The sequence below is a fragment of the Danio rerio genome, chromosome 5 (assembly GCF_049306965.1).
Source record: "Danio rerio strain Tuebingen ecotype United States chromosome 5, GRCz12tu, whole genome shotgun sequence".
Lineage (NCBI taxonomy): Eukaryota > Metazoa > Chordata > Actinopteri > Cypriniformes > Danionidae > Danio > Danio rerio.
In genome coordinates, this window is record NC_133180.1 from 46118920 (window position 1) to 46134335 (window position 15416).

General features: G+C 35.1%; 2 protein-coding genes across 5 annotated transcripts in view; both read left to right on the forward strand.

The window, feature by feature from the left end:
- smarca2 (SWI/SNF related BAF chromatin remodeling complex subunit ATPase 2) overlaps positions 1-13708 on the forward strand; it is a 111245-nt gene extending 97537 nt beyond the window's left edge. For 2 of the 4 annotated variants that reach the window (XM_073949888.1, XM_073949887.1), the window contains exons 32-35: positions 828-948; positions 3286-3422; positions 3842-3855; positions 12434-13708. In XM_073949888.1, coding sequence (XP_073805989.1) covers positions 828-948; positions 3286-3422; positions 3842-3855; positions 12434-12485 — 324 coding nt within the window. In that variant the 3' untranslated portion in view covers positions 12486-13708. 4 annotated transcript variants of the gene reach the window in all.
- dmrt1 (doublesex and mab-3 related transcription factor 1) overlaps positions 1-15416 on the forward strand; it is a 346340-nt gene that overhangs the window by 288600 nt on the left and 42324 nt on the right. The window lies entirely within an intron of this gene.

Genomic DNA, 15416 nt, shown 5'->3' on the forward strand with positions numbered 1-15416 from the left:
AAGTGGATTACATGATTGGAACTTTTTGTTTTTGTTGTACAATCCAAAGCTTGCCTGTCTAACTTGCAGTTTAGTGAATGTTTTGAAATAACAGCATTTATTTATTGTTATCACACATTCTTTAGCACATTCAAGGCAGTGAAAATGTGGTAATTGTAAAAATACATACCTAAAAAAATGAAAAAGTTGTTAATTTCTGTAATGCTCTGCTGTTAGTGTTTTAAATGAAATGTATGTTTTTTGAAATAGAATTGTTGTGGTCAAACAAGCTTATTTTGAGATGTACTGTTGTATATGAACTGTTGTGCTGTTCTGAGTTTTGGGGTTGAGCTAAACTGTTCAAGTCACTGCACTCTGTGAGAACAGTTTGGAAATTATGGCTTCAGTACTCCACAATGCTTGTTAGCAGTTGAAAAAAAACCTAATTTATTAATACAAACCGCTTTAAATATTTTAGGTCAGCTGAAACATCAATTTCTGAAAATCTCTTTATACATTTGTTTTCATGATGGATTGTTTTTTTTTTAAAGAGGATTACAGATTTTGTCTGTGTGTCTAATATCATCTCTTCTGAAATTAGCGTGATCATCCAGACATCTGCAAAAATATAGACATATATCTTATCTTGTAGTTACATTTGTTATTGAAAGTAATTCTTGAAAGTCTGTTATTTTACTTCACATTTGCTTGTAAAAGTGATCATAAATGTATTGGCAAAAAATGAAAAGATGTTTCATTATTTTTTCTGTAAATGTAGATATTTGAAGACAGCAAGAGGTGTGTGTTTTTATTATTTTGTGTTTTGAATTCACCGTTTGTTTTTGTAGATTTATGAGGACTCAATTGTTCTTCAGTCAGTATTCAAGAGTGCCAGACAAAAGATCGCTAGGGAGGAAAGCGATGATGAAAGTGACGATGATGATGAAGAGGACGAATCAGAGGAAGAATGTAAGACTTTTAATTAAGATAAAGGACCACTTTAATGATACTGTAAATACAAAAATAAACCTACCACTTGAAATTGTAGAAAAAGTGCAGTTTTATTTTACTTTTTGAAACAGAATGTTTGTGTGTCACATATCAATGATAAAACTTTCAAAGACTCTTGTTTTGCAAAAGAAAAAGCCACCTTTTCATTAGATCCCAACTTATTCACTTTCAATTCAATGAAGCACAATATGGGAGCTTTGTGGATTATTCAAATGTTTTGTCTTTTTTTGACCAGATTGTATAGTATGTATTTAAACTGTAAGCATGAGGTGAGATTTATCACCTATTACATTTATGCTCTTTTTCTGTAACTGGAGTAGTTATAAGTATATAACTACTCCAGTATATGTATATGTACATATGTATTAATATACAAGTATGTCTAAATTAGTGTGTGTGTGTGTGTGTGTGTGTGTGTGTGTGTGTGTGTGTGTGTGTGTGTGTGTGTGTGTGTGTGTGTGTGTGTGTGTGTGGGTGTGTGTGTGTGTGTGTGTGTGTATGTGTGTATGTATGTGTGCATATGTATGTTCGATGTAAATTACAAATAAAAAAAATCCCCTAATGTAACACTAAATACGATTTAGAAATACCATTGATCAGCATAAAATATAAAGCCTTATAACTCAGCGTTTAGAGGATTTAAAATAAAGTTATTTTTAAGGCCATGTATATTTCCAGACCATACTAATTTAAGTTTGATTAATGGTAATGACGATCGGGTATTCTGTTTGGGTATTCTGACATTGTTATGTGCATACCAACAATATGTTAAGTTTCTGTCTAATCTTGTGCTAGAATCTTTATAGGTATACAAACACACACATACACACTCTCACTTTCACTGGCCACTTTATTATGTACACCTGTCCAATTGTTTAACACAAATTTCTAATCAGCCAATCAGATGATTAGAATACACATAAGCATTTAGACAAGGTAAAGATGTTATGCCGCAGTTTAAACTGAGCATCAAGGGAGAAAAGGTGATTTAAGTGACTTTTGAATGTGGCATGGTTGTTGGTGCTAGATGAGCTGGTCTGAGTATTTAAGAAACTGCTGATCTACTGGGATTTTCACGCACAATCGTCTCTTGGGTTAACAGAAAGGTCAGAAAAAGAGAAAATATCCAGTGAGCGGCAGTTCTGTACATCCAAATGCCTTGTTGGTGCCAGAGGTCAGAGGAAATGGCCAGACTGGTTCGAGCAGATAGAAAGGCAACAGTAACTCTAAAAACCACTCGTTACAACTGAGATATGCAGAAGAGCATCTCTTAACGCACAACACATCCAACCTTGAGGTTCAACAATTTGCACAGGCTCACCAAAATCGGACAATAGACGATTGTAAAAATGTTTGATTCTTTATTTCTCCTGTGACATTCGGATGGTAGGGTCAGAATTTGGCGTAAACAACATGAAAGCATGGATCCATCCCACCTTGTATCAACAGTTCAGGCTGGTGATGATGGTGAAATGGTGTGGGGGATATTTTCTTGGCACACTTTGGGCCCAATAAAACCAATTGAGCGTTGTGTCAATGCCTCAGCCTATCTGAGTATTGTTGCTGACTATGTCCAAACCTTTATGACCACAGTGTACCCATCTTCTGATGGCTACTTCCAGCAGGATAATGCACCATATCATAAAGCGCAAATCGTCTCAGACTGGTTTCTTGAACATGACAGTGATTTCACTGTACTCAAAGGGCCTCCACAGTCACCAGATCTCAATCCAATACAGCATCTTTGGGATGTGGTGGAGTGAGATTTGCATCATGGATGTGCAGCCTACAAATCTGCAGCAACTGCGTGATGCTATCTTGTCAATATGGACCAAAATCTCTGAGGAATATTTCCAGTCCCTTGTTGAGTCTATACTATGAAGAAATACAATACAAAATTGTCTTCAGAACTGATTAAGGTAGTTCTGAAAGCAAAAGAGTGTACCTAATAAAGTGGCTGACAAGTGTACACGTGTACACACGTGTATACACATTAATTATCATCCGTTTAGACTGCTTTAGTCTATACTCCGAGTTGATAGACTAAATTTTTGAAAATACTAAAGTCTTTGCATTCAGTTTTTGATAAAGCAAAATGGTTTGCTAAATTAGAAGGATGTGGGTGGCATTTAAAAACATGGACTTGTAATAGATGTGAGTGGTATTTTAATGAGTTCTCATTATCCTGTAAAAACTACAACTGTGTCTAAAAGCTCATTTGTGTTTATACCTCTTCTTAGTTGTTCTTTTAATTAAAACCATTATTCTGATTATTATTATTTTTTGTAACCCAAGCTAAATCAGTGAAGGTGAAAATCAAACTGAGTAAACGAGATGAGAGAGGTCAGGACAAAGGCAAGAAAAGGCCAAGTCGGGGAAAGGCCAAGCCCGTGGTCAGTGATGATGACAGTGACGAAGACCAGGAGGACAACGTAAGTCCACCTTTTCTGTTTATCAGTTAGCCTTGTCATTCCTACAATCTGTTTACCAGCTGACATTTAGCTTAATTAGATGTCTTGTAATCATAAACCTCAGGTGCATACATTGACATTTTGATTGAAAATTCTTGAGGAGGATATTATCACAATAAAAAAAGCTTTTGATTGAGAGCTTATGGGACGCCTAGCAGCAAAGAGGTGCTGCCACTCAAAATGTAGCCCACAGACAGCTTCTAAAATGATACAAAGAGAATTATAGATGCTTAGCCACATGTCCTTATCTTTCATCATCTGAGAGCTGTTTGAGGTGTTGTTATGCAGTTCCTCGAGGGAATACGTTATCAGAGAAAAAAAAAAATGCTGTGGCCTTAAACTTCACTTTAATTGCTCTCTCTTTATCCCATCTGCTGCAGTTCAAGAGGAAAATGTAAGTGTGTCTGTTTCTTTCACTTTTCTGTTTCTTCTCAGTTCACATATGCTTTATTCTCTTTGTGTGATTCTTTCACATCTGAACGTCAGCACATTGCATAATCTCCTGTCAAAGGGTTAGTTTACCTTGAAATGAAAATTCGGTCATTGGTTACTTGCCCATTTACATCAGGTCATTCTGAACCAATAAAACTTTTCAGGAATACAAATCTGAGAGATTTATGTCCTTACACTGAAAATCTGTTAACTCAAAACTCTGAAATGTTCTTATAGTAGAGATGGAAATATTCTCTGATTTGCCCAGTTTATCAGCAAAAAACAACTATATATATATATATATATATATATATATATATATATATATATATATATATATATATATATTTGTGCTGTTTAAAACATCGCATACATTTTGTTTTTCTAAGTGCATAAAGTCAGGAATGGACCAGTGAAAGAGTGCAACTGCATGCACATGCCCTAAACAAACATAGTGCAATAAAATAACAACACAATAATTAGTCAAATGTTTATTTTGATAAAATAGTTGTCGTTAGCCCTATCATACGCTCGTTGCAATAAGGCGCAGGATGTGTATGGCGTGATTTCTTGCTATTTTCAGACCAGTGAAACCCTCATTTTCCCATTTTGCACCATGTTGTTTAAATAGCAAATCCATTTACACCGCTTTCTGGACTCATGGGTGTTCCGGTCTAAAAAGAAGGTGTGTCAAGGTGCATTGTGAGGAACTAAAATAGACCGTGCCATAGACCAAATAATGCTGGTCTAAAGCATACCTACCAACATTCCCGTTTTTCCCAGGAGTCTGCCATATTTCAGACCCATCTCCCGCCACCCTCCCATTTTGTTGTTTCTTCTGGAAAACTCCCATAATCTGTCACCTTTTTGGTACAGTCTGTAACATCCCCGTGTTTCTGACTTTGGTATAGTGTCCGATCGCAACAGCCACCCAAAACCAGTTACTTACTTACTTAACAGTTACTTACTCGGTTCTCAGCTGTGTTATTGAGACACAAAACTATTAACACTAAGCCACCTCAACCCCAATGTTATTATTATTAGAAGTATTATTAATTATATGCATACATATATTTGTTTTAATAAGAACAAGCTTAGATTTGTCCAACTGTCGGGTTTTGGAGATGTATGCATCATAATATGGGACGTGTGTTTGGATATAACTCAGTTTTTTTGACCACACTTGGTTATTATTGTTCATTTATTCATTCGCTGGAAATTAGAACTAAATTTAGAAATAGTTTTGAAACAAATATTTCTCTCTCTGTGCTTTGACAAAATTATATATGTAAACTAATGGATGTCTTTAGGGGTGTGAGTTTCCACCATTTCCTTTCATTTTCTTACATTTATGAAAGTAAGAAGTAAAAGTAAAGTAAAGAGAAAGTAAAGAGGCTGAATGGAGGAGGCACGTTCTTAATCCTTATGCTGCAGATGCTGCAGTTTTCTCGCTAGTGAAGCATTCAGTTTTTCCACTTACAAAGTCCGCCATGTAAATACCAAATGCAACCTGGCGCAACGCAACTGACTTTTAAAGGTAATGCTAGAGGAGACTCAGATTGATTTAATGGTTTAATTGGTTTTATGCTCAAAGCACACCCATAACTCATTAAGAGAATAAGCACAACCTTGTCAGACCATGTGCCAGAGTGTATTTTTCCACCCTTAAAATAGCAAAAGTGAAATTGGAAATGCCCTTAATGCTTTTTTGTCATGCGCTTTAGACTTTGTGCCTAGATCTAACACACTGTTGTTTACCCGAGTCTTTCTGGTTAAAGCATTAGTCTGACAGTTAACCTGATAGAAGACACTTATTCGCCATTTGTCTAAACCAATGAAATAAAAGTGATCATATATATATATATATATATATATATATATATATATATATATATATAGGTTTTTTTTTTTTTTCATGAAATCACATTGCATCAAGTCACATTGTAATGAACCAAATTTAAGTCCACTGCAAGTATCAGGAACTCTATCTCACACCATAACAAATGTTGGGTTCTACACAATTCCTTCATTTTGTCCTAACACAAATTGATTAAGTTAACTTATTATTATTATTATTATTATTTTATTTTTATTATTTCAGTAGATTGAACAAAAATCCAAAAATTTACAATTGTACAATTATGATGTGTCAACTCATTTTAAATAATTAGTTTCAACAAGCTGCAAAAGTCATTTGTGGAGTATGAATCTTTAATATATTGTATGGCTAGGCATCAAGAAACACATCACATCCTCCTCAGTTATGAGATGCATATCCCTATTCTATAGAGATCCAAAAATAAATAACAATGCATGGTAATCAGGCAGTTAATTCCAAGGCTTCTGAATATACAAGATCATTAAATCTATTTAAAAGGGTTTTGTTATGCTTTTTAGTCATTTTTAAACTTACGTTTTTATGTAAAATTGCTGTTTGACCATAAAAAAGATCCTCTTTAAAGATGCAGTTTCAATAGCTATGTTTCCTTTCAGAAATCGCATAAAAGAAGTGCGGATAAGGCAGCGTTTCCATCCAACAAATCAAAGAGAACAAAATCGTCACTTCTTAATTAACTGGTGCCAAATATCAACAGTAAAAATGGAATTTGCTTCGGTAGGAGAAGCTGCATCAGTCTTTTCTTTATTTAATAAATTACCTGCGCCTCAGAAAACAATGCCGATATGAAATAAACGTGTGGTGGCGTTTGAAGGCGTGACACATGGAGCACAGACAATCTTGACAGTTCTTGAGGTCATTAATAATATAATAAAACCAATGCTGAAATGGTTAAGGCATTTTACAGTAGAATAACCAAACAACATTTCAGATCTTTTACAGTGTGCTCAGTCTGCTAGCTTGTCCATTAACACACAATTTTATCATCACACAGTCTTTTATAACAAAATCTCATGAGCACATACGGCTCAATTGTGGTAAAAGCACACTCTAAAACCATTAGTACGCCTCATCTTACTCAACACACTGTTGATTACTCGAGTCTTTCTGGTTAAAGCATTAACATATAGTTATATTAAAATCATTTTTAAACATTTGCCTATTTATAGTTGTGGATCATGCAGTATAAAGCTCATGCAGTACCTATCGGACTGCTAGTGAAAACTGTACATGAGTAATATAAAATGACATGAGTTAAAAGACTGTGACACACAAGCCAGCTTAAAAGAACTAGTGGCAATAAAACAAAGCAACGCTTGGTTTTTTGATTTCATATAATTATCACATTCCCGATGGCTCGTTGTTATGAGTATATACACATATTGGAACGCTCAGGTAATGCAGAGTTCACATTGGGAGATTTTAAAGATTGTCAGATCACTGTTGTTTTCACGCTGCACTAATCTCTGGTGTATCGTTCAGTCGCTGCTGTGTTTACACTGCACGATGGGTCAACGACAGCAGGATAGACACTGCATGAATACATTAGAAACAATCACAGACAAATCTGACTCACATACGCAAGTCTGAAGTTATAATGAAATAGCTCAATACCACATGCAAGATTGGAAATGGTAGCCTTCAATAGTTTTTTTTTTTTATTTTTTTTATATAATTTGCTTTTCAAATGGTATGTGTGCTTACTGCGAAAGGACGGAGAAAAAAATGAAGATTCTGGAGGAGAAATGGGACAATGATTGTGCATTCTGCAAAGAGCGAGAAATATAGTTGGAGGTCAGTGAATAGATTTGTAATGTGCTGAGGCTGACCAAGAATATGTTTCTGTTTCTTTAATGTTATGTTCTTTAATGTTATTATAAAGTTTATTTTTTCAGAGACTGTGGTCTATAACTGTTCCCCAAACTCCCATGCTGTTCTGCTCTCTCATTGAGTGTAGGTCATCGCCAATGTGTTTTTCAATCAGAACTCATTTCACACGACGTGATTTTGAATCGCAGACATGTCCAGATATTTAGCATGCCAAATATTTCCCAGACATTGGCGACAATATGTAATCACTTCTTTGACAATTCAGAATGTGTGACTTTCACTTGCGTGAGCAAGCACCGATGTGCCACTGATATTGGGCAATTGTCTGTAATTTCACAAAAAGCTGTTGGTAAGTGTTAATCAGATTTAAAATCATGTCGTGTGAACTCATTTCTAAAGCAAGGGTGCCCAAACTCAGTCATAGGGGGGGCTGGTTTCCTGCATAGTTGAGCTCCAACTTCCTTTAAAACACCTGCCTGAAAGTTTCTAGTATACATAGAAAGAGCTTGATCAGCTGCTTCAGGTGTGTCTTAGGCCCCGTTTACACTAATACGTTTTAGTATTTAAAAAGCATTTTAGAACGAAAACAATCCATGTCCACACTGGCGTCTCACCTAGCACTTCTTAAAAGATCTCCGTCCACACTACACCGCTGAAAACACACATCACATGACCACACACACTCTGCCATACGCTGCAGCATATGCTGTGGTCTGAGCACCAGGCAGTCTGCATTGTTAAATGTTGTTGTTAAGTGTGATATTTAGTAACATGTTTTGGCTGAGCGCAAAGATAAGTTCATATATTAATTTATGTAACCATGTACACTGATTAAAACGGATATTCCAGTAAAAGAGAGGGTATGTTTCATATGTTTCAATAAAATTGAAAGGAGGCAGTCATTTTATAGGCTCCGTTTTTGTTATAAATTTGCATACAGTGAATATTATGGTCATATAAATATGTAGCTACATGACACCTCAACATTTTTAGTGTCTGTTAAGTTGTTAATATCAAAATGAAAATAGGCAGTTCCTCATCATGTTTTCATTTTATTGTTAAGATAGTGAAACAATGTAGCCAGTTTGATGTGAATGAGGTAATAAAGTATACTGTTCCCTTTGAAGATTTACCCAAAGTGTCCTCCGGAGTTTGTTTTCCATATCAAACTTGTGAAGTCTAAACTTACAAGGAAGAAATGCAAGACTGAACTCTGTGCACTTCATTTTGATAAAAAGCCCCAATCAGACAATCAGGCGAATGTCTACAACCACACCTCTGCTTTCAGATGTCTCAGCTTTCCCTCATTCACACTAACACAGAGCAGCAGCATTTTAAAACAAAAACGGCTTCTTCAACTCATCTAAAACTCTGTTTTCAGGGCTCAAAAACTCTGACAGAAAGCGTAAACTTAGCAAAACTTACGTGTTTTAAAACTTAAACAAATTAATGTAAAGGAGGTCTAGTTGGGTTTGGAACTAAACTCTGCAGGACACCAGCCTTGCAGGACCGAGTTTGGGCACCCCTGGCAAAACTGCCTATAGATGTTTGCCATTGTCAGAATGACTGATGATCGATTTGTAAATTTGCTGCCCTCTTTTGGAAAGGCTGCCAAGGAACACCTGTTAATTTGCCTTTAAAGAGACACAAAAACAGCATGTTGTTTATTCAATCCGAAAATGGTTCAGCACAGTATAATAAATGATCAGCAAGGACTTTTGAGTTGACATTTACACATTCCAGGGAAAGCTGCAACCTGTGATATATATCATGAAAAAGACATGTTAGAACTCTATTAATTATGGCTTCATCCACATATAAACATTGACCGATTAGCTAACTATTCCAGCTCTACGTGCGAGTATACAATAGCCGCTTTTCCACTATCGTGCCGAACAGTTCTTTATGCTGAACCATTCCATTCCTTGCCAAATCGGTCCAGACAGCACGGATACGATTTCATTTCCCACTGTCATGCTGCAACAGAGCTCTTTAGAAACTTACACAAAACGCATTAGTAGTTGTCTTGGTAACACAATGTGAACGGCTCCCTTTGTTCAGTTAAATTTAAATGAAAGTATAAACTAGTTTTTTTTTATGTTCATGTGTAGAAGCAAAAGCAACAGAGTGACTGAACACTGTTATGCCACTCTCTTGTATAGGGGTGCTAAATCAAGTCACAGTACCCGTATTTATTTAAAGGTCATATTTTGTGCTGCTCTGGGCAAATTTTATTAGGAGGGAAAATTACCAAAATGTAATGTGATGATTGAAAATGATTGGAGGGGGAAATAAATAATATATTTCGAATCTCTGTACATAACAGAAAAATAAATAATGCAACAATAATAGTGCGTTTGTATTAGTGGAAAGAATATTTTTTTGGACAGGCTGTGTCAAAAGTGAGCGGGCACTTTTCACTAATATATACAGTATATATATATATATATATTGTCTGTAAAATGTAGTCATTTAAACCATGGCTGTTATATGTTTCAGTATTCAAACATTAGAAAACGAATGCATCACTAACAAGTTCAATAAAAAACAACATATCAGGATATAATGTATATAAATGACTATTATATTTAGCAAAATGCTGCTCTTTTTATCTTTTTATTTTTATCTTTTTATTTTTGTTATTTTGTCATTTTGTTTTATTTTTATGTATTTTTAAAAAAATGTTTGTCTTCATAATTAACACGCTATAGAATTATTACTGCTTGACTTTTTAGAAAACATACATACAGCTACATAATGTATATATTTAAGATCAAGAAACAAAAAACAGAAACATATTACATGGCCCCATAAATATTCAACTTATATTTAACTGAATCATATAACGGCCTATAGCTAAATGTTGAAAATTGCTCGTTTTATTTTTTTATAAAATATTTGTCAAAACGTATTGCTATTTTTTGAGTAAAAACAGTACCGACATTTAAGAATCCATATTTTTTTGTTAATTATTTTCTTTGAATTTTTTGTATTAATTATTATTATATTATAATTGTTATAATTATTATTTATTAATGCATTCATTTGACTTGTTTGAGGGTACATATATAGACTATAATGTAAATCATACAACAGCACCTTGGACAGCTACAGTGCCACTCTGTAAAGCTCTTAAACAAAAGTCCAGAGTTGCCTTTCTACGATGACGGCCGACATCACAACACGCCGTAACTTTTCTTCAGGTGGTATAGCCAGCATTAAATCAAAACAAGCCATCTGGGCTTTAAATGAAATAGTGCAATTTATTTCCTCGTTGTTCAAAGAGTCTGCAAGTTTGTGTTCCATGGATATAGGATGTTGTGGATTGTGGACATCGATGATCTTAAGTGTTTCTTTATTTGATGCGCAGCAGAATCTGTCAAGTCATAATAATCTCAAAATCTGCTGTCTTACAGCAGTGCATGTAGCACCTTGATTAGAGCTCGGTCAGGCGAAGGTCTCAATGCCTAGGATGTCAATAAAATTAACCAAGCTCCAGCTACGAATAAAACAATTGGGTATTTTATTATTTTAAGATTTTAGATGACGAATTAGTAATTATATTATAACCTGTAATTATATACATATTATAACCAGTAATTATATACATAACTAAAATATGTTAATAAGAATGTGGTGGGCCAGTGATTCCCTTCTCTGCCAGAGACTGCTCTATGCTTTTAAAACCCTTTTCCAACTGTGTCATTTAGACCTGTATCATTTTTTTTAATGTTAAATGTAGTTTAACTGTGGATGTCTAATGACTAGCGCACTTCCGCTGAGCCAGCTGTGGTAGCTTGGCAATAGAGCCGTGACGTCAACACACAGAATCTATCGGCACAGTTCGGCATGGTTGTCTAACATGCGCTATAGGTGAATCGAATAAGCTAAATTGGCTGGAGTAGATGAGTGTGCATGAGTTTGTATGGATGTTTCCCAGTGATGGGTTGCAGCTGAAAGGGTATTTGCTGTGTGAAACATATGCTGGATAAGTTGGCGGTTCATTCCGATGTGGCAACCCCTGATGAATAAATGGACTAAATCGAAGGAAAATGAAAGAATAAATAATAAATGTGAAATGTGGAATATACATAGACTAATTATTATTATTTGATGGTATGTATATTAAAAATGTGGGTTTTTGTGGGGAGAGGGTTGTATGCTACTGCTTCAGAGAAGCAATTTGACTTTTTATATAAATGAATATATATTCAAACTTCATCCCCCTACCTCAACACTAGTCTGCAACAACATTTTCACACATTTAAATTGAAATATTGTCACAAAATTACATTTGCACAAGGATGAACTTCATTAATTCTCAAGTGCCAAAGCATGAGCTTCTGTAATAGCATTTAAATGCCGTTACATTGTTCACTGTTCTTTACATGTAAATAAAGGCCTAAATCTTTCCTCATAGAAGGCAGTTATGTCTCTTCAGAAGATGAAAGCACACTATTCATGTGGATTTTCTTTTTGAAGTGTCAGACTTTTGAATGAACAATGACTTTCAAAGGAGAGACAGAAATCTTAGGAATATAATTAAAGCCATCTTCATTTGTGTTCTGAAGATAAACAAACTCTAAAACAACATGAGGGAGAGTTTTCGCTGTAGGGTTTGAACATGTCAGAGGTGTGTGACCGAACCCCATGAGTCAGACTATCTCATTATCCACAAATAAGGAAATGCATTCAGTGCAGGAATAATGAGGCTCTGCAGGCCTGAGATCAGTCAGGTGTGGTGTGGGGGGTCGCCATGGGGCCTTGTGTGATCTGCATGTGCATGTAATAATGTTGTGTGTTTGTTTTTTAGGAGCAGTCAGAAGGAAGCCAGAGCGATGATGAGTGAGGAGGAGATGAGCTGATCATCAGCATTACTTTCACATGTTTGTTTGCTTCTTTTATTGTCTTTCCTCATCCTCCTCAAATTACTCTGCACTTCATCTGAGGCTTGATTGTATTTTCTGTTATCCTATTGTATGTTTAGATATGTTGTCTAATGCTTCTGGTTATGGATGCATAATCTACAACGCAGAAGCTGTTTTGTTGCACCTTCAGTAGCCTACAGTTATTGGGATATCTCCCTAGACGTGAGGTATTTGATAGATGATTTCTGTACGCTTGTACAAAATTTACATTTATGCAATGTTTTTTTTTTTTCAAAATATGTTTGATTTAAACAAATCAATTGCATCATTTATAAGCTATTCAATCCCAACCTACAGCAAATGGGTTTTCAAATTTACAAAGCATATCAAAAGTATTCAAGTGTTACTTAAAGTGAAGTCCAGCATTTCGTATTGTTTAGATTAGATCATCAACTGTAGTGAACTCTTTATCGTATTGCATGCAGCACAAAAGCCAGCAGAGATTACAAATGTGTTTGAGATTGGAGCACTTATCTGCCCTGTACTATTCCAGTGCTATGTGATATATGATTTTGATGAGCTTTGTATCATTGGTGATTTCTCTGTGGCCTCTTATATGCTTCATTCACTGCTTTTTTTTTTATTTCATAGTATATGTATGCCTTGTTCAAAGAAGATGCTTCCCCTTAGTTCAATTGGTTTCCTTTTATTTTAAAACAATTCATTTTTCATTTGCAGTGGATAAGAGGGTCTCACAGCACTTCAGTATTTCAAGTCGCATTCATTAAGAAATCAGTATTTTTGCTTTGTATTGTTTGTAACACTATAAACAGTCTCAGAATGGCTACAGTTTTCTTTCCAAGGATATTTATCATTTAGGAAAGAAAAAAACATTAGTTGTTGGGATTTAAATGGGATCTTTTTACAAATGATCTTTGCTCTTTTAGCGCATTGGCAGAATATATATACTTCATTTTATAAGAAAACTGAATGTTATTGCTTTTAAATATACTCATCAACAAACTTGCATTATTGTCAATGAGAACCTTTTTGATCTGTTCTCCTGTGTGCCATTGGTCATTTCCGACATCTCTTTTATATATTCTTGTGCTTGGTAACTCCTTTAATGTGTCATAATATTTGCTCTTCTTGCACACTGTCTTTGTGGTTGTAGCTTATAGCCCAAAGTAAACATCACCAATGGTGAACTTTCTCTTGTCTGTCTGTTGTTGTTGTTGTTTTTTTATTGGTGGAATGCCATAATTACCATCTTAATTAAATAATTGTGACTTGATGGAAATATTTGCAATATTTCTCTACTAATAGGCATGTGTTTTGGCAATCAGACTCTGTCGTTCAGAGTGAGTGGTGTTCTGTACTCCTACAGAATGATAATTCAGAGATTTCAGTCTCTTGTTAAATGTAGCTGTCACTCCTGAAACTTTACAGTTCATTCAAAGCTATGTTGTACTGGAAATTTCAGTATTCAGTGTGCTCATATTATGGTTTAGATGTGCATGGTTTCATCTGCTTCATTAAAATGGAAGCTTAAAGGTGCAGTAGGTGATTTTTTGTTGTTGTGATGATTAATGGTCTATTCACATTTCAATAGTAATGATTAAAGTAAAGGATCTAAATTTATGTTTTATATATATATATATTCTGGGTAAGGCATAAGACTTAAAAATGTTCATCCAATTAAAATGTGTCAGGCTGATAATTCCCATAATTCTGATAAGTAGCCCAAACTGTCTGTCAACAAATGTAGATTTTTACATCTGCGCACCCTGTTCATGCAGATCCACCATTTGTGCATGCAACAGCTGTAAAAACAAACGTTAAAATCCTGAATCAACATTAGAGTTACTTTTGCACACTGGAGGAAGGATGACAGCACGGCAAAGCTGATGTAAATTTTGTTGTTTTACAAATGGTTTATATGCACAGAAGTGTTGTACAGCCACTGAAATCTCCTGGTGAAAGATTGATATTACTATTTTTAGTTTCAAAAGGCACTTCGTTCAGCATCAGTAATATATTTTTATTTAGTTTAACAACAAAACACCAGTCAATACCGTTATTCCGCCTAGCCTGCTTTACTGAGGTAAAGTTCGTTTTATATTTACACTGGTTCATTTTTGAACAATGACAACCTGTGACACGCTCCCCATATTGTTTACCGCTACTCTGAATATTCAGTCTGGAATAGCATGTAAGTATGGCATAGTAATAAGTGTAATTCCTGCACACCGCACTTAGCATACAGTAGTCGCTTTAGGACAAATTGAGACCAGCAAACTTGCATGCATGAAATATTGCACATTATGACAAGTTTTGCTTGTTACACAACTGAAAATGTGACAGATACATTCATTGGGAATTGTAGAATTATAAAGTACTAAAGTTTTCGTATTGGCGAATGACATGATCTAGGGCCCTATGATACACCCGGCACAATGCGGCGCAAGACATGACGCAATTGTTGTTTGCTAGTTTCAGCTTGGCCCAAGAGTCGTTTTGACGTTTTGCACCACCCTGTTTAAATAGCAAATGCATTTGAGCTTATATGTGCGCCCATAGGCGGTCTGGTCTCAAAAAGGAGGCGTGTTAAGGCGCATTACTGGCGCGTTTTTGAGGAACTATAATAGATTGCACAATAAACCACATCAAAGCAGGTCCAGTGCAGAGCGCGTTAGTTGTGCGCCTCACTTACACATTGCTTAATACACACAGGATGTACAGCAATACACAAATATTTTAACAAATGAAAAAAATATGAAAGGATTAAAATATTACAAAAATTATTATATTCTAGTCTACATAAATATAAAAACCATACTTTCATTCCTTCATCACCTAGGGGGCTTTTTCAGTTTATTCATAACAATTTGCTTCTGTATAATTTTATTATTTGTAGTTATATTACAA